The sequence below is a fragment of the Oncorhynchus mykiss genome, chromosome 3 (assembly GCF_013265735.2).
Source record: "Oncorhynchus mykiss isolate Arlee chromosome 3, USDA_OmykA_1.1, whole genome shotgun sequence".
NCBI lineage: Eukaryota > Metazoa > Chordata > Actinopteri > Salmoniformes > Salmonidae > Oncorhynchus > Oncorhynchus mykiss.
In genome coordinates this window covers 60,634,291-60,654,749 of record NC_048567.1, presented here as the reverse complement: position 1 = coordinate 60,654,749, position 20,459 = coordinate 60,634,291, and the positions used below count along the sequence as shown (strand labels likewise).

The following is a 20,459-nucleotide window of genomic DNA, read 5'->3' as shown; positions in this document are numbered from 1 at the left end:
AGTTTCTTTTTTCTCAGTAAAAGGGCTCGTCACTTGAATCAACAAAACTATTAAAACAATCAGAATAAATTATGACAAACTTGAATGTTTTTTCTTTCAATACATCTGTTCATGTCATTAGTAGTTCTTCATATACAATACTGTATAATATTGCTGCTCTCTGGGTCCGGGATTCAATCCAATCACACTTTGTCGACATTGTTCGACGCACAATTGGCCTAGCGTCGTCCGGGTTAGGGAGGGTTTGGCCGGTAGGGATATCCTTGTCTCATCGCGCACCAGCGACTCCTGTGGCGGGCCGGGCGCAGTGCGCGCTAACCAAGGTTGCACGGTGTTTCCTCCGACACATTGGTGCGGCTGGCTTCCGGGTTGGAGGGCGCTGTGTTAAGAAGCAGTGCGGCTTGGTTGGGTTGTGTATCGGAGGACGCATGACTTTCAACCTTCGTCTCTCCCGAGCCCGTACGGGAGTTGTAGCGATGAGACAAGATAGTAGCTACTAAACAATTGGATACCACGAAAATTGGGGAGAAAAAGGGGTAAAATTAAAACAGAAAAAAAATTACATTGTTCCTGCCTTTGTGGAGACCTAATTTGCATATGTTGGCTCAATTGGAAATTACCTTTAAATGGCACATACTGACAAAGCTCAATCAGATTGAATCCGGGCCTAAATCTGTGCTTCTTACTGAAATATTGTGACACGTATAATGTCAACCTCTTAAAATAAGGGTTCTGGAACAACAAACCAATAAAGCTGCTTGACGTTCTTTTTCATGTGTCTTTTTATGACAGTTTTGTGGTGGGTTTTTCCCCCCTCACAAATAGTAACAAAATAAGAGACCTGATACATAACCTATTTTACAAGACAAATAGGTAACATGTTGTGGAACCAGTTCACAATAATTTTGTTTTTATCTGTGGTCATTCATCAGAAGTTCAATAACACCATTCTTTAGTCTTCTGCATAGTTCATTAATATCATACTTAGACATTTCTCCATAGTTAAGGCCATGGTCTTACTCTGTGCATCCTCAAACTTGACCATTCCCAAGGGAAGAGGGTTAACCTTGGTTGTGTTCATTAGGGCACGCCGTAGCAACGGAAATAAATAAAAAAATAGCCTTGTCCAATAAAGGCTAAGGGAGTACTTTTACATTTCACCTTGTTTTCTTCCATTTGTGCCAATCTAACACGACCCAGCTCATGATTCAAAGAGGATGTCACTGCCATGCCTCTCACAATTAGACAGTGCTTCTTTCCCAGCCATTGATTGGTTCTATGAGAAAAAGCTATTGATCTTCTTAATGGCGTAATCAAATCTACACCAACTCCTGTTTTAATTATTTTAGTCCGCTCGGTTAGTGTGATAAAATATTTTAACATTACCTTTGAAGCAAAAGAGTCAGTGAATGATTGAATTGGTGTAGATCTGAGTGTAATACCAGGCTGTCTGGGAGAGCAGTCGCTCTTACTGTGAGTTCTCTGATGCATAGTATATAAAGATAGATCATGCCCTCTTAATAATGTTCAGACATCAGATTTGATTTCAACAAATTAACTATGTGTCTTAGTAAACAGATGAAGGCAGCAAGTACTTCACATGGTGGGGAAAAACAATGTAGTTGTATGCAATGGCTACAAACGGATCAAAGTATCCTTAGAAAGTCCTTTTGTACAGCTATCAGTTCAAATGATCATTAAAAGCTCCTTGGTTCTCATTCATCTTAAAAAAAGGCATTTCACCCTGTTAGCTTGTGTTGTGGTCTCTAGCCTATATAACAGCATTCACCATTTGTAGTCAGAGCATCTTGTGGTTAATCAGAATGAAACCCTTAGAAAAATGCAAACCTCTCAGCTCTGCGCTAACTGGTTAAAAGTAGTGCACCACAGTATGTAGGACATAGGGAGCCATTTAGGATATATTAAGGGGAATGAGAACCACACCACTGTTTGAGGCTACACACTGAGAAGGCAATGGAAAACTAATTTTAAAAAATAAATGATAATTAATCATAAGTAATAATTATTGTAAAGTAAATGATCTCCAATTTAAATAGCTGGTACACCAATGAAGGTTGTCAAAATGTAGTGCTCTCTATACTTTAGCAAATAATAAACAGTTGTACGTCCCAAATGGCATCCTATTTCCCTATATAGTGCAGAGCCATAGGAATCTGGTCAAAAGTAGTGCAATCTGTAGGGAATAAGGTTCCATTTTAAGTGCAATTTGCATTTTTCTATCATGAACCCTGTTCTGGAGGCAGCTCTGCAGAGTGGTCACTAGCTGGCACAGCCACAAAGTCATAAAATCTGATTTTAAATCTAATCTTAACCACACTGCTAACCCTTATGCCTAACCCTAACCTAAAACGAAGGCCAAAATAAAAACATTGTTTTCATGAATTTTTACAATAATAGCCCTTTTTTTCTTTGCAGCTAGCCTATCTAAGCGGAAATAGCTCAGTTCTGCCTCCAGGACAAGATTCGTGAAAATAAACGTCAACCTGCATTTAGAACAGATCCATGTGATCATTCATTATAGGATGTATGTACTTCAGATTTGGAAACTAATCTGCTTTTTGAGTTATTGGTCAAATGTACATGTTGCAGTGTGATAGTGAAGTTGGGATAATGATTTGTGGTCTTCTTGTTTGCTCTGTTCCCTGAATCCTGTACACACAACTTTCCAAGGGGCAGAAAGAATATCTCTTCAGTGGCAAAAGTTCATACGTGCATTCATAAGACACTTCATAAAGGTTATATTACAAATCAATCCGGAGACCAGCTCCTTCAAAGGATACAATCTATCATAGAAAAAATATGTTTTCCTCTTTGTTCATAGGGTAGAGTGCCTTCAATCTATCATACAAAGATGTCTCTTTTTGGTGATGAAGTTTAAGTCCTCCTTATAATATCTCACTTATCTGCCCAGGGATGAGGGTCCCCTCTGTATCTGTTTCAGGGGTCAGAGGGTCCACATCACAGCCGGTGGAGTCAGGGAAGGTGTCAGAGGGAGGACACTCCTGGCTGTTGACAGCGTCTAACACTCCCTGCTCCATCTCCTCTTCTAGACTTCCAAAGCGCTCCACCACACAGTGGGCTGTGAGCCTGGCCTCTGGGTCATGGTCCCAACACTCAGTGATGGTGGCACACAGCAGATTCATCCCCTGCAGTTTGGAAGAGCAATACCAGGAAGGTTTGATTATTGACAACCAGCGTTGGGTTCAAGGAAGTAAAAAGAAAATGTATACAGTTGAAGTCGGAAGTTTACATACACCTTAGCCAAATACATTAACTCAGTTTTTCACAATTCCTGACATTTAATCCTAGTAAAAATGTCCTGTCTTGGGTCAGTTAGGATCACCACTTTATTTTCAGAATGTGAAATGTCAGAATAATAGTAGAGATAATTATTTATTTCAGCTTTTTTTTCTCATCACATTCCCAGTGGGTCAGAAGTTTACATACACTCAATTAGTATTTGGAAGCATTGCCTTTAAATTGTTTAACTTGGGTCAAACATTTTGGGTAGCCTTCCACAAGTTTCCCACAATAAATTGGGTAAATTTTGGCATATTCCTCCTGACAGAGCTGGATAACTGAGTCAGGTTTCGTAGGCCTCCATGCTCGCACATGCTTTGTCAGTTCTGCCCACACATTTTCTATAGGATTGAGGTCAGGGCTTTGTGATGGCCACTCCAATACCTTGACTTTGTTGTCCTTAACCTCTTGAAGCTAGGGGGCACTATTTTTATGTTTGGAAAAATAACGTTCCCAAAGTAAACAGCCTATTTCTCAGGACCAAATGCTAGAATATGCATATAATTGACAGATTATGATAGAAAACACTAAAGTTTCCAAAACTGTCAAAATATTGTCTGAGTATAACAGAACTGATATTACAGGCGAAACCCTGAGGAAAATCCAATCAGGAAGTGCCTCTTATTTTGAAACCCTTCTGTTCCTATGCATGCCTATCCTCCATTTAAAGGAATATCAACCAGATTCCTTTTTCTCTGGCTTCCCTAAGGTGTCAAAAGTCATTAGACATCGTTTCAGGCTTTTATTTTGAAAAATTAGCGTGAAAGATCACATTGCGTAAGTGGATAGATGGGGACTCTCAGAGTGAATTTTTGTGCTACAGAGTAAAGCCGCCATTGTTCCTCCCGCTGTTATTGAAAAACCTACACACTCGGTTGATATATTATCGAATATATATTTTAAAAACTACCTGAGGAATGATTATAAAAAACGTTTGACATGTTTCTGTGGACATTATGAAGACTATTTGGAATATCCGCCTGCGTTGTCGTGACCGCTCTTTCCTGTGGATTTCTGAACATAATGCGACAAACAAACGTTGGTATTTTGGGTATAAAAGTCATCTTAATGGAACAAAAGGAACATTTGTTGTGTAACTGGGAGTCTCGTGAGTGAAAACATCCGAAGATCATCAAAGGTAAACGGTTCATTTGATTGCTTTTCTGATTTTCGTGACCAAGCTTCCTGATGCTAAGTGTACATAATGCTATGTTAGGCTATCGATAAACTTACACAAACGCTTGGATTGCTTTCGCTGTGAAGCATAATTTCAAAATCTGAGACGATGGGTGGATTAACAAAAGGCTAAACTGTGTTTTGCAATATTGCACTTGTGATTTCATGAATATGAATATTTTTTAGTAATATTATTTGACTGTTGCGCTATGCTATTCAGCGGTTGCTGACAAAAATGATCCCGCGACAGGGATGGGTAGCGTCAAGTTAAGCCATTTTGCCACAACTTTGAAAGTATGCTTTGGAGTCATTGTCCATTTGGAAGACCCATTAGCAACCAAGCTTTAACTTCCTGACTGATGTCTTGCTTCAATATATCCACATCATTTTCCTCCCTCATGACGCCATCTATTTTGTGAAATGCACCAGTCCCTACTGCAGTAAAGCACCCCCACAATATGATGCTGCCACCCCTGTGCTTCACGTTGGGATAGTGTTCTTCGGCTTACAAGCCTCCCCCTTTTTCCTCCAAACATAACGATGGGGATTATGGCCAAATAGTTATATTTTTGTTTTATCACTTTTTGGACATTTCTCCAAAAAGTACTATCTTCGTCCCCATGTGCAGTTGCAAACCGTAGTCTGGCTTTTTTATGGTGGTTTTGGAGCAGTGGCTTCTTCCTTGCTGAGCGGCCTTTCAGGTTATGTCGATATAGGACTCGTTTTACTGTGGATATCGATACTTTTGTACCTGTTTCCTCCAGCATCTTCACAAGGTCCTTTGCTGTTGTTCTGGGATTGATTTACACTTCTCGCACCAAAGTATGTTAATCTCTAGGAGACAGAACGCGTCTCCTTCCTGAGCGGTATGACGGCTTTGTGGTCCCATGGTGTTTATACTTGCATACTATTGTTTGTACAGATGAACATGGTACCTTCAGGCATTTGGAAATTGCTCCCAAGGATGAAACAGGTTTGTGGAGGTCTACAATTTATTTTCTGAGGTCTTGGCTGATTTCTTTTGATTTTCCCATGATGTCAATCAGAGGCACTGAGTTTGAAGGTAGGCCTTGAAACACATCCACAGGTACACCTCCAATTGACTCAAATTATGTCAATCAGCCTATCAGAAGCTTCTAAAGCCATGACATAATTTCCTGGAATTTTCCAAGCTGTTTAAAGACACAGTCAACTTAGTGTATGTAAACTTCGGACCCACTGGACTTGTGATACAGTGAATTATAGGTGAAATAATCTGTCTGTAAACAATTGTTGGAAAAATTACTTGTCATGCACAAAGTAGATGTTCTAACCGACTTGCCAAAACTATAGTTTGTTAACAAGAAATGTGTGGAGTGGTTGAAAAACACGTTTTAATGACTCCAACTTAAGTGTACGTTAACTTCCGACTTCAACTGTATTTACAGTTAAGTTTACTTCTTTTTTTGGCTGGAATGGAATTGACCCCAAACCTGTTCACAACCAGAGCTTTTATTTATGATCGATGTGATTGTTATCATAGGTTATCATTCAAGCTGGGATTCAATCGGAAACCGTGCTATAACGCGCTTCACATTTAAAGGTAATTTCTAATTGAGCCGACATCTCCAGGCTTGTCCTTGAATGCGATCTCAGTGAACATGGTAACATTTCCTTTAAAACCTGCATTGTCGACTAGAGCAATCGGATTGAATTCTGGCCTGAATTCACTGAGAAGTGCTGACTACCCAGTTCCCTCACCACGCTCTCACACGTACACACGCCCGCAAACACACAGTTTACCTGATGTGTTGTCCAGCTGGTGGGTATCTCAGGTCTGCCTCTGTCCCTCAGGACCAGGTCCCTCATGCTGTCCACACACGGCTGGTCACACACCTTAGAGCCAAACGGTGGCTCGTAACTCTTAACCTCTATGAAAATACAGGAAACACACTGTAAATCCTTTGTTATTTATCATCTATTCTACATTTCAGACGATGCTACTTTCATCAAAGTCTAAGTTAAGAACATTTACCCCTGACTTGGCCCATAATAGAATAGCTTATTGTACCTCCTATGACTTCACAGCGGGACACCATTTCCCAGAGGACCAGGGCCATGGAGTAGACATCCATCTGTTTAAAGGCCTCCAGATCCTCCAGATTCACTCTGGACTCCAACACCTCAGGGGCCATGTAGCGAGCTGTACCCACCTGGACAACAAAGACAGTGACAGTAGCTTAAACAAATTAACACTACATGAAGGGCCTTCTGATTCATTCTGGTTTTAGCACAGCTTTATAAACAATTAAATTCATATAGCATAGTTTTTATTCAACGGGGCATTCAACCATGACTCTACAATTTAATATGTTGTTATTTTCCACAACAATCCTCTCAGAGTAGTTATGTCAGAAGGCAGCATGCATAGGCCTACTGCTTAGTCGCTTTAGCGGAACACTGATACAGGTTCCCTTAACAACTACTTTGGTCATTTCTACCTGGCCACTGTTGGCAAAGTCATCCACGGTGAGGGAGAGGTCCAGTCTCAGAGCCAGACCAAAGTCACAGAGGGCACACTCTCTCCGGCTCTTCACCACAATGTTGCTGCTCTTCAGATCACGGTGGGCCACCGGCACCTTGGAGATCCCACAAGGGGTGGTGTCACTGTGGAGGTGGGCCAATCCTCGAGCCACCGACCCAGCCATAGCACACAGCTCAGCCCAGCTCAACACATGGCCCGCCAGGAAGTCCTAATGAATGAATGAACCATTTAATCACAGGATTATTTGACAACATTTTTATGAAATTGTATGTACAATAAAATGTACTAGTTATCTCTTCTAGTCTTCTACTGCACCATATAACAACAATATACACTTAATCAACCTAGCAATAAACAAAACAAAACAAAATCAAACTAACCTGTAGGTTTCCCAGGCCGTGGTAGGCCATGACCAGCCAGTACTGCCTCTGAGGGGAGCCGGAGGGCCCTCGCTCCTCTGCTGTCAGGAATTGAACCACATTTTCATGCTCCAGGTTGGCGTCAGAGAAGATGGCCCTCTCGTTGCTCCAGGACACATACTCCACAGACGGGAAGATCTTTAAATCAAATAAACATTTATTCAAAGTATTATATCACATGAAAATGACACAAAAAACTACAGAACAAAGAGGGAAAATCATCACCTTCACTGCCACCGTCTCATACTGAGGAGCAGCTGCCTGGTGGTGGAGCCTGGCCCGCCACACCTCAGCAAACCTCCCTTTCCCCACCAAGGCTTCTAGCTGGATGGGTAGCTGCTCCGTGCTGTGGTTGAAGTTATGGGCCCGGACGGGAGACATGTCAGATGTAGCGTCACTATTGATGGCTGACAGCTTGCCATGGCAGTCTTCACCGCCGGTGATGGCCTCCCCACTGAGTCCCTCTGGGATGTCCAAGGCCTGGTGAATTCATGAATTATATTTTTAGTTACGTATCAAGTGGCCTTTAGCTGCCCATCCCATATAGGATTACTTTACACCTTTTCACAAACAGTAATGTACAGTGGCTACATGACAATAAATGAAACTCTTCCAGTTGGTTATGGCGGTGTCCCAAATGGCACCCTATTCCCTATATAGTGCATTACTTTTTACCAGGGACCTATGGGCTCTGGTCAAAAGTAGTGCACTATGTTGTAGGGAATAGGGTGCCATTTGGGTCTCAAAGTATATTTTTCCATACCGGGTAGATCCACCTACCTGGTAGTGTGTGCGTTTGGGAGCCCAGTCTTTGGGCTGCTTGCCGGGCTGTCTGGTACGGTACAGGTAGAAAGCCATGGTAGCGATGATAGCCACTAAACAGGGAGGGACCAGGCTGATCACCACCACTGGAATCACATCTTTACTCTTGAGCTTGGAAAAATCTGAGGACACAGTTAAAAACAATGTGAAGACAACATGGAATCGGATCATGGGTTAGTATACATTACTACTACATTTTGGATTTACATTATAAATACCTATCTTTCCTCAAGTTGCATTTTTTATTAATATACAATTGTAAATTCATATTTTTCAAATAAAATGTTCTGGTTCCACCATGTACTGCCTGGTTCCAGAATAAAATAAGTGGTTACCATTGGAGCCCTTGTCAAATATAAGCTTATCGTTGCACTCGTGTTCTCCCAGGCAGCCACAAACGAACAGGACCCCATCCTCAGAGGGCTGAGGAGCCATCACACACTCGTTGGAGGAGTAGTTTGACAACATGATATTCTCCAGTGGCTGCTGGGGCTGGTGGCATAACGTCTTCACACTCATACTCTCATTGTCCTTCCGCCTGGTACACAGATGAAGACACTAACAGATGTTAAAGCTGTACACGCAGTCATACACTCACATGCACAGATCAATTATAAAGTTACTTATCAAACTAGTAAACTGAATTTAGTTGGGCATTTTACAATAGGAAAATGTCTCTGGGAAAACCTATAGTTGACTTTTTACTTTGTGGTTTTGTTTGGTTATGCACAGAGGGGAGAGTATTTGATAACCTGCAAAATCGGCAGTGTTTCCTACTTACAAAGCATGTAGAGGTCTGTAATTTTTATCATAGGTACACTTCAACTGTGAGAGATGGAATCTAAAACAAAAATCCAGAAAATCACATTGTATGATCTTTAAGTAATTAATTTGCATTTTATTGCACCTCTCCACAATGGCCAAGACCAGAGAGCTGTGTAAGGATATCAGGGATAAAATTGTAGACCTGCACAAGGCTGGGATGGGCTACAGGACAATAGGCAAGCAGCTTGGTGAGAAGGCAACTGTTGGCGGAATTATTAGAAAATGGAAGAAGTTCAAGATGACGGTCAATCACCCTCGGTCTGGGGCTCCATGCAAGATCTCACCTCGTGGGGCATCAATGATCATGAGGAAGGTGAGGGACCAGACCAGAACTACACGACAGGACCTGGTCAATGACCTGAAGAGAGCTGGGACCACAGTCTCAAAGAAAACCATTAGTAACACACTACGCCGTCATGGATTAAAATCCTGCAGCGCACGCAAGGTCCCCCTACTCAAGCCAGCGCATGTCCCGGCCCGTCTGAAGTTTGCCAATGACCATCTGGATGATCCAGAGGGAGAATGGGAGAACTCCACTCGCCGTGTTTGGAGGAAGAAGAAGGATGAGTACAACCCCAAGGACACCATCCCAACCGTGAAGCATGGAGGTGGAAACATCATTCTTTGGGGATGCTTTTCTGCAAAGGGGACAGGACGACTGCACCGTATTGAGGGGAGGATGGATGGGGCCATGTATCGCGAGATCTTGGCCAACAACCTCCTTTCCTTAGTAAGAGCATTGAAGATGGGTCGTGGCTGGGTCTTCCAGCATGACAACGACCCGAAACACACAGCCAGGGCAACAAAGGAGTGGCTCCGTAAGAAGCATATCAAAGTCCTGGAGTGGCCTAGCCAGTCTCCAGACCTGAACCCAATAGAAAATCTTTGGAGGGAGCTGAAAGTCCGTATTTCCCAGCGACAGCCCCGAAACCTGAAGGATCTGGAGAATGTCTGTAAGAAGGAGTGGGCCAAAATCCCTGCTGCAGTGTGTGCAAACCTGATCAAGAACTACAGGAAACGTATGATCTCTGTAATTGCAAACAAAGGTTTCTGTACCAAATATTAAGTTCTGCTTTTCTGATGTATCAAATACTTATGTCATGCAATAAAATGCAAATGAATTACTTAAAAATCATACAATGTGATTTTCTGGATTTTTGTTTTAGATTCCGTCTTTCACAGTTGAAGTGTACCTATGATACAAATTACAGACCTCTACATGCTTTGTAAGTAGGAAAACCTGCAAAAGCGGCAGTGTATCAAATACTTGTTCTCCCCACTATATGTATTTGCGTGGATTGGAAGTTTTTATTTTACAAATGGTCAATCCAATCTGCCTTTGTATCCTGCCAACAACAACACCAGTCTTAATAACACTAGTCTCTTTCAATTTGCATGTGTCCCAAATTACATGCCCATAGTGCTCTGGTCAAAAGTAGTGCACTATATAGGGGTGCCATTTGGGACACTATCTCTGTCATTCAGAGGTCAGTAGATAGACTTCCTACGAGGGGAGGAACTAAGATCAATAATGTGTACCAAACGGCACACTATTCCCTATATAGTGCACTACTTTTGACCGGGATCAAAGACCCTCTCTTTATTACTGTAGAGCAGGGATCGGCAACTTTTATGGGGGTGGGGGCCACAAAAAAATCTGACCTCATCACGATGGGCCACATTCACGGTTCTGCATTCTGACATCCATACCCAAACATGCAGTCAGGGCCGGACCTAGCCTTTTTGGGGCCCTAAGTTAAATTTTAAAAGGGTGCCCTCCCTGCTGTAGAGGTATGACCACTAGGGCCCAGCATACCAGATGGTGAGCAACATTCAAATAAAGCCAAAATGAACTTTGTCCTCCTCATCGCAAACACCCCACATCATCATTTCTTATCAGTATCATTCATTAAAGAAACACATCCTACAGTTCCATTAATGTTTAGGAGCAACATTTGTTTTGTCTGGGATACACAGACAAACATATGGATCAGCTATATATCCTGTTTACTGAGAGTTCAAGAATTATTGTCATGATGAGGATAATTATTAAAGTAGAGGAGCATAACAGTCCAGTGAGGGAGTATATTGGGAAATATACCTTGTCAAAATATATTTTATAGAATGGGAAGCTATCAGATAACCAGATCAATATTACTAGTTGTATGTACTGTACAGTACAAGTCAAACATTTTGACACACCTACTCATTCAAGGGATTTTCTTTATTTTTACTATTTTCTACATTGTAGAATAATACTGAAGACATCAACACTTTGAAATAATACACATGGAATCATGTAGTAACCAAAAAGTGTTGAACAAATCAAAATATTTTTTATATTTGAGATTCTTCAAAGTAGCCACCCTTTGCCTTGATGACAGCTTTGCACACTCTTGGCATTCTCTCAACCAGATTCATGAGGAATGCTTTTCCCACATATGCTGAGCACTTGTTGGCTTCTTTTCCTTCACTCTGCAGTCCAACTTTAAAATATTTGTTATGTTTTTAATGTGAGAGTGAGAGCTCTGGTGCAAAATACTCATTTATTATACTGTATATGGCAAATAAACTTTAACTTGGGAGATAGTCCTTTGATGAAAAACTTCACACTTACCATATTGCAATGCAAATCTCTTCACTCAGAGTACAGAAGGAGGAGAGGGAGCAGTTGGTATAACACACACTGTCCTCACAGATAGGGCTGGAGTAGTCACACCACTTACACAGGTTGGTCTTGATGTGTGTGAAGGAGAGGATAGGAAGACCTGTGGAATACACACACACAAACACTAATCAGAACAAATCACTTCTGGCTTTGAATAAAATGACTGGCACAAAACAGAACTATAGACTAGGCTTGATTCAATGCGTATCGCCAAAGTTCAGGATTATAGCGCGATTGAAATGTAAAGGTAATTTCCGATTGAGCCGACATAATGCAGCATTTACCGTGAATGCAGTCTCTGCTGACACAGAAACATTACCTTTAAATTTCTATCACGCTGGAGCAAAGATCTTCAGCATTACGGAATGAATCGAGCCCTAGGCCTATACTTTACATGTGTACTGTATATGGCTCTTAGGACACCAATCTGACAAATGTTCTGCTGTTTAGAGCGCACCCTCTTTATTGTGACAAGCTACATTAGATAGATTGCAGACTCAGTTCTGGTTCATCTAGTGAAGGGGAGGTGTGCATCCAAAATGCTTAAAGCCAAGGACAGGGATAGGATATCCATTATGTATGAAGGTCTGGTGTAACGCTCGTCGTTGGGAGAGAGAGAGGAGGACCAAGGTGCAGCGTGGTAAGTATTCATATTCTCTTTTAATGAAAACGAACACTCGAACAAAAACAACAAAACACGAGAACAAAACAAAAACAGTCCTGAACGGTGAAATACAAACACAGAACAGAAAATAAACACCCACGAAACACAGGTGGAAACAGGCTACCTAAGTATGATTCTCAATCAGAGACAACTAACGACACCTGCCTCTGATTGAGAACCATACCAGGCCAAACTCAAAACACAACATAGAAAAACGAACATAGACAACCCACCCAACTCACGCCCTGACCATACTAAAACAAAGACATAACAAAAGAACTAAGGTCAGAACATGACATCTGCAGACATTGGCTGAGAGAAATTTATGATAAAAAGATTGTGGGGTCTGTTTTGTTAGACTTCAGTGCGGCCTTCGACATTATCAATCATAGTCTGATGCTGGCAAAACGTATGTCTTATGGCTTTACACCCCTTGCTATATTGTGGATAAAGACTTACCTGTCTAACAGAACACAGAGGGTGTTCTTGGAAGCCTCTCGAACATAATCCAGTTAGAATCATGAATTCTCCAAGGCAGCTGTCTAGGCCCATTACTTTTTAAAATCTTTACTAATGAATTGCCACTGGCTCTGAGGAAAGCCAGAGTGTATGTATGCGGATGACTCAACACTATACAGCTACTACAGTGACTGAAATGACTGCAACACTTAACAAAGAGTTTCAGTTAGTTTCAGAGGGGGCGGCAAGGAATAAACTAGTCCTAAATATTTCTTAAACTAAAAGCATTGTATTTGGGACAAATCATTCACTAAACCCTAAACCTCAACTAAATCTTGTAAAAAATCATGTGGAAATTGAGCAAGTTGAGGTGACTAAACTGCTTGGAGTTAACCTGGATTGTAAACTGTCATGGTCAAAATGTATTGATACAACAGTAGCTAAAATGGGGAGAAGTATGTCTATGATAAAGTGCTGCTCTACCTTCTTGACAGCAATTTCAACAAGGCACTACTACTGTTTCGTTGTGTGGTCAGGTGCCACAAAAAAGGACGTATGAAAATATAAATTGTTTCAGAACAGGGCAGCACGGCTGGCCTTTGGATGTACACAGAGAGCTAATATTAATAATATGCATGTTAATCTCTCCTTGCTCAAAGTGGAGGAGAGATTGACTTCATCACGGCTTGTATTTATGAGAGGTATTGACATGTTGAATGCACCGAGATGTCTGTTTGAACTACTGGCGCACAGCTCAGACACCCATGCATACCCCACAAGACATGCCACAAGAGGTCTCTTCACAGTCCAGTTATGGAACAGCGGGGACTGTGAAGCAACACAAACATAGGCGCACACACACGTGATAGCATACGCACTATACACACACATACATGTGGATTTTGTACTGTATATATGTGGTAGTTGTGGAGTAGGGGCCTGAAGGCACACAGTCTGGATGTATTGTAATGTTTTTAAAATTGTATACACTGCCTTAATTTTTCTGGACACCAGGAAGAGTAGCTGCTGCCTTGGCACCAGCTAATGGGGATCCATAATAAATACAAATACATTGGGTTTGTTTTACTCAATGACCGTACTTTGAGGCAGCTTCCAAACCACATGCAATGCATTGTTCAATTCCCACCAGCAGTAGGCCTACCAAGAACAGCTGGAAGCTGAAGCTTTACTGTAGTAGTTACTGGTTACTACACTGAACAAAAATATTAAACGCAACATGTAACAATTTCAAAGATTTTACTGAGTTACAGTTCATATAAGGAAATCAGTCAATTTTAATAAATTCATTAGGCCCTAACCTACGTATTTCACATGACTGGGAATACAGATATGCATCGGTTGGCCACAGATACCTTAAAAACCTCATAAGAATCCAACCCTTTTTTCAATTTTCACCTAAAAAGACATACCCAAATCTAACTGCTGTAGCTCAGGACCTGAAGCAAGGATATGCATATTCTTGATACCATTTAAAAGGCAACACTTAGACGTTTGTGGACATTTGAAATTAATGTAGGAGAATATAACACATTAGATCTGGTAAAAGATAATACACTGTACCATCATCTTTGAAATGCAAGAAAAAGGCCATCATTTATTATTCCAGCCCAGGCGCAATTTATATGTTGGCCACTTGATGGCCCTTTGTGCAAAGTTTTAGACTGATCCAATGAACCATTGCATATCTGTTCAAAATGTTGTATCAAGACTGCAAAATGTGCCTAATTGGTTTATTAATACCTTTTCAAGTTAATAATTGTGCACTTTCCTCAAATAATAGCATGGTATTCTTTCACTATAATAGCTACTGTAAAGTGGACAGTGCAGTTAGATTAATAAGAATTCAAGCTTTCTGCCCATATCAGATATGTCTATGTCCTGGGAAATGTTTTTGTTACTTACAACCTCATGCTAATCACATTAGCCTACGTTAGCTCAACTGTCCCACCGGGGGGACACCGATCCCGTAGAGGTGTCCTGTGCGAATTTGCACGATATTGGCGGGAACTGGAACACGCTGTCGTACATGTCGATCCAGAGCATGCCAAACTTGCTCAATTGGGTGACATGTCTGAGTATGCAGCCCATAGAACTGGGAAATGTTTAGGAAATGTCCAGGAATTGTGTACAGATCCTTGCAATATGGGGCCGTGCATTATCATGCTGAAACATGAGGTGATGGGGGTGGATGAATGGCACGACAGGATTTCGTCACATTATCTCTGTGCATTCAAATTTCCATCGATAAAATGCTATTTTTTGTTGTTGTCTGTAGCTTATTCCTGCACATACAACAACTCCACCAGCAAACCACTCGCCCACACTATGCCATGCACGCTGTCTGCCATCTGCCCGGTACAGTTGAAACTTCTCCAGCGTACCAGTGGCCATCGAAGTTGAGCATTTTCCCACTGAAGTCGGTTACAACAACCAACTGCAGTCAGGTCAATATCCCGGTGAGGATGACGAGCATGCAGATGAGCTTCCCTGAGATGGTTTCTGACAGTTTGTGTAAACTCACAGTTTCATCAACTTTCCGGGTGGCTGGTCTCAGACGATCCCGCGGGTGAAGAAGCCAGATGTTGACGTCCTGGGCTGGCGTGGTTACACATGGTCTGCGGTTGTGAGGCCGGTTGGATGTACTGCCAAATTCTCTAAAACGACGTTGGAGGCGGCTTATGGTAGAGAAATTAACATTCAGTTCTCTGGCAACTGCTCTGGTGGACATTCCTGCAGTCAGCATGCCATTTGCATGCTCTCTCAAAACTTGTATTGTCCTCAGCACAATGTGCACCTGTTTAATCAGTTTCTTAATATGCCACACCTGTCAGGTGGATGGATTATCTTGGCAAAGGAGAAATGCTCACTAAGAGGGATGTAAACAAATTTGTGCACAACATTTCAGAAAAACAAGCTTTTTGTGCTATTTCAGCTCATGAAACATGAGACCAACACTTTACATGTTGTGTTTATATTTTTTCTCAGTATAGTAGTTATTCAACATAGTCATTGCAATATTTTCTATATTGTATTGTATGGCCAACACTCAAGTTGTATTTGTAATATATTTTGAAAATGAACACAGCGAATATGTATTTGACCCAGGTTTGAATGGGGGGGGGGGGGGGGCTGTGCTGCATTGGTTTGACACAGGCTCTAGAAAGCATTATGAGCGTTCCTTCCCACGCATTTTGTATCTGCCGTCCCCTCCTTGTGCTGTGTTGCCACATCACAACAATATTAATGGCTGATTAAAGCCAGATGATGAGGGATTTTTTCACTCCCAGGGGGATGGTGATCTAACAAAACTACGCAAACATTAAAAGAAGCTGTACACATATTTCACGAAGGCTTCCAGATGTTGGCCAATGCCAACCAACAAAACATATATACACATACACACACACACACACACACACATACACACACACATACACACACACAAAAGAAAAAAGACAAAGGAGAAAGGGTGAAGAAAAAAGAAAAGAAAAACTAAAAAAGGCTGGCTAAGCAAAAAGTTTCAACGTAAACTTTCAACTAATTAAAATCAGCAGTGACTGCTCCAGAAATAAATTGAAGCCAGAAGTTTCGGCGTGAGCCAAGTTTGAAGCTCAGCCCCTTTGTGTCTTTTTTTTGTGTGTGTGTCTTATGGGAAATCCAACTGCTCTGCTGTGTGCTTACAGCCGGGAGGCCCAGGGATGTTGGCTGCATTTATTTGCTTTTCAGTTTCAGCCTCAGGTCTCAACTAACTCTCCCTGGTTCCCTATCAGTTTACCCATAAAAATAGAATGACTAGAATTGGCATCTAAATGCAAGTCAATCGGTTTGTAATGGGTGGATCTGTGACTCTCTTTCTATGAGTATACATATACAAATAAACACAGACACAGCAGGAGAGCTGAATGTTTGATGGTCCTAAAAATATCAAATAGATACTGTAACTTATCAGTTCCGTAAAAATGTGACCCCTAGAGAGTCAAATGCTTTCTGAAAATTGTCTTGATCTCTCTTGTAGAAGACCAGACAACACCAAAACATACAATAGTTTGTCTGTTATGGGTAAATAAGAAAAACAAAACTCACAAATAATGAATTATTCCCATCTACACTCTCGTTTATTTAGTCCCCTTTTCCAGAGAAAACATATTGATGTCGTCCTATAGTCCATGTTTGTACAATGTTCACTTGACCATGCGACAAAATCTTGCTTCAAAACAGTCAGCCTTTGGTTTTATGAGTGACAGAATCTCAGCTGACCCCCACCAAGCGTAGTAACCAAACCAGGCCACTAGTTGGCCCATTCTACACCAACCAATCTCCCCATTATTGATGCAGCATGCTGAAATTTCTCTCCACAGGACTCAAAAGGAAAGTATTTCCTGATTAAATAGACAAGAACACAATTAAATTACCCAGGTGTAATGAACATACGTCCTTTTGAGGGACCCCGCCTAGTCTCAAACAATAAATAACATTTACGTAACCAGGTACTGTAGTTCTAACAATTATGTGATTTAGTCCAGTCTTAAAACTGGACCTTAATAAGCACAACACAATACATTTGTCAATATCCATAACATCAAAATAAAAACACATGAGAGAGATATGAAAATTGCATTAGATACATTTCTCTGACCTACAAGTCCAAGTGAAGCATCTTATTGTAGCCATCTTATTGTACACTCTTAGGAAAACAAGGTTATGTCTATAATTTAAAAGGGTTCTTCGGCTGTCTCCATAGGAGGACCATTTGAAGAACACTTTTTGGTTCCATGTAGAGCGCTTTCTACAGACAGTTCTACATGGAACCCAAAAGGGTTCTGCCTGGAACCAAAAAGAGTTCTACCTGGAACCAGAAAGGGTTATCCTATGGGGACAGCTGAATAATCCTTTTGGAACCATTTTCTCTAAGCCAAAGGATGAGAATAAGAAGCTAAATCTATAAGAAGGTTTTCCCAAGCCGGAGGTCATATAAGGGTCATAGTATTCACTGTTGTCATTTTTAAAAGGACCCTTATCTCATACCAAGCAATAAAAAGTGTTGTCCCAAATGGCACCGTATTCCCTATATAGTGCAGTGTGCACTACTTTTGGCATAGGGCTCTGGTCAAAAGTTGTTCATTATGTAGGGAATAGGGTGACATTTGGGATGCAAACAGGGGCTAAAAGAACACACAGGAGTCTGTATGTGTCCCCAGTGGCCATCACAAGCTGGGCACAGAGAGAAGGAGGAGGGGGAAGGAGGAGGGGGTGGAGAATAAAGGGGATTTCTACATCTTATTTTTGCCTGCTTAGGTCATCACAATCTTGTCATTATGGGCTGATGTGGGATGATGGAAGGTCAGGCTAGAGAACACAACACAAAGCTCATCATGTCACAGCACTCATTGTGCTCTGTGCTACTTCGCTCCCTCAATATCACTGGATATCAACAGCAAGTAGTAAGTACGCAACTTGTTATGTCCCCAAGAGTGCACACACTGAACATAGGTAATGTGAGAAGTTAAAAACATACACAATTCAAAAGAAGAATTGTTCAACTCTTACTAAGTTCTATGGTGGGAATGTCAATGAGTTATAAATTGGTGCTATAGCCCGGGATTCATTTTCTTCATAACATATGAGAAGTTCACCATTACCTCTCTAGTACTTACGTGACCTCTGTACTCCTCCTCAACCTACAGTTTATCTATGTATTGTGTCACTTTGCTTCCTCAAAATAACTTGTAAGTATCAAGTGTGCAACTTTGTAAGTCCTCTAGAGCACACACTGGGGCAGCAGGTAGGCTAGTGGTTAGAGCGTTGGACTAGTAACCGAAAGGTTGCAAGATCAAATCCCCAACAAGTTAAAAATCTGTCATTCTACCCCACTGTTCCTAGGCCATCATTGAAAATAAGAATTTGTTCTTCACCGACTTGCCTAGTTAAATAAAATGGCCTAGTTTAAATAAAATGGGTGAAGTTTCCCTACTTCCCTACAGTTTCTACATGAGCTCCGAACTCCTCAATCTATGCTTCAATCTTGTATTCCCTGAGGAGAAGTGCCCTGTTTGCATGCAGCAGGGATAATTGAGCCTCAGAATCGATTTCCTGTTTGGAACTTTCCATTACAGATGGCAGCAGTAAAAAAATGTATGTGGTCACATTGCATCAAAGTTCTATCAAAGTTCTATTAGTTTCATCATCACAACTACTGACACTCTTGTTCTAATTAACTACTTCATTTCTTTTGATTCAAAGTTATGATCAAGCCCTGTTTGAGCAAAATGTTTCATATGTTTATGTAATTAAATACAATAACCCTAATGTTTGTAAGTTGTTGTTTTAGCTTATTGACTTCATATTCAAATAATTTCAGAAATTGTGGGAAATTGTTTGAGACAAATGTTAAGAGTTAGTTAAGTTTACTTCAGATTCCCCAAATAGTGGCACCACTGAACATGAGAGTAAACAATCTGTGCTTTCAAGTGAAATTATATTCTAAACATTCAAAATCTGCTGATAATAAATAACAGGCATAGCTAAAGAACTGTTAAGTGTCAGAAATATGTTTTTCACCAGATTGGATGACTTGGATCGTTCAGTCATTCCCATTTTATTATGTGCCTTCGGAGGTTCTTAGGTATCTTCCTACTATTGACTGAGTTTAGGTGACTGTCACGACATCATTTAGTTGGACAGTACCTAGGTAGAGCACATACAAATGATATGTTACATGAGGTAAAACTACTGGTTTAATAAAGCTACAGTGAATACATTTTTTAATTAAAACAAATCCACAGAAGAAAATAAAGAAATTATAGTTATTTACAAATGTATTTTGCATTAGGCTATTCCAATACATATATGATATTGAGAAAATTACCCTGAAGTAACTTTTCCACTGAAGAAAGGGCAAGAAAACGAAAAGTCGCATTTCATAAATATACGTTTTGAGCATCTGTTTTACACGACCAGAACCTCCCTTGAATAAACATTTGATCCCCCTCCCCCTTCACAACTTCACCAGATTGAAGAAACAATGGACACGGAACACTTAAAAGTGAATACGGAGTGAGTACGCGAATAAAAAAATACTTACAGAAAGACAGAAGAACAATATTCACTGCCGAGAATCTCCAGCACCCCATAATATTGACATTTAAAAAATAACCTGATTAAAACTTCGTGGTCGCACTGTATTTGACTATGTATTTGGGAACGTGAGTAGTAAGATAGACGTTCATTTAGCTTATTGAAGTCGTATTCAGTGAAACAACTGGTTGGGCTCGGGGCTTTTGGCTGGAGTTCCGTGTAGGCGGATCCAGATGTTTTTCATCCAGCTGTGTTAAGGGACCCGCCCAGGAACTGGACTTCATTAATCGGATCCTAAACCCAGTAGAATTTGGGTTGACACGGGACATGTAGTAGGATCATAGTAGGTTATATTAAATAATATTAATAACACTAATAATAATAATAATTATTATTATTATTATAGCTCAGAATAGGCCTAAGCATTTGTGAAAATGGAGGGTCTAATTGTCTCCAATTGTAGGCTATAGCCTAGTAGGCCTATTT

The 20,459-nt window shown here is 40.9% G+C and overlaps 1 protein-coding gene across 1 annotated transcript; it reads right to left on the bottom strand.

Moving 5' to 3' along the window:
* Positions 1 to 436: 436 nt before the first annotated feature.
* tgfbr2l (transforming growth factor beta receptor-like) lies at positions 437 to 20,211 on the bottom strand. Its single transcript, XM_021597524.2, has 10 exons — positions 19,981 to 20,211; positions 11,705 to 11,855; positions 8,598 to 8,800; positions 8,221 to 8,384; positions 7,666 to 7,920; positions 7,402 to 7,578; positions 6,978 to 7,229; positions 6,548 to 6,689; positions 6,280 to 6,407; positions 437 to 3,167 (listed from the first exon to the last, which is right to left on the bottom strand). The coding sequence occupies exons 1-10, from the start codon at positions 20,027 to 20,029 to the stop codon at positions 2,907 to 2,909; spliced, it is 1,782 nt and encodes a 593-aa protein (XP_021453199.2). The 5' UTR covers positions 20,030 to 20,211; the 3' UTR covers positions 437 to 2,906.
* Between the last annotated feature and the right edge of the window lie 248 nt (positions 20,212 to 20,459).

Excerpts from the sequence above, each read along its gene's own strand:
- tgfbr2l (XM_021597524.2), bottom strand. The coding sequence starts at position 20,029 with ATGGGGTGCTGGAGATTCTCGGCAGTGAATATTGTTCTTCTGTCTTTC. Across the intron at positions 7,921-8,220 it reads CCAAACGCACACACTACCAG|GCCTTGGACATCCCAGAGGG; the intron begins GTAGGTGGATCT and ends TGAATTCACCAG. Across the intron at positions 7,230-7,401 it reads ACGGCCTGGGAAACCTACAG|GACTTCCTGGCGGGCCATGT; the intron begins GTTAGTTTGATT and ends TTCATTCATTAG.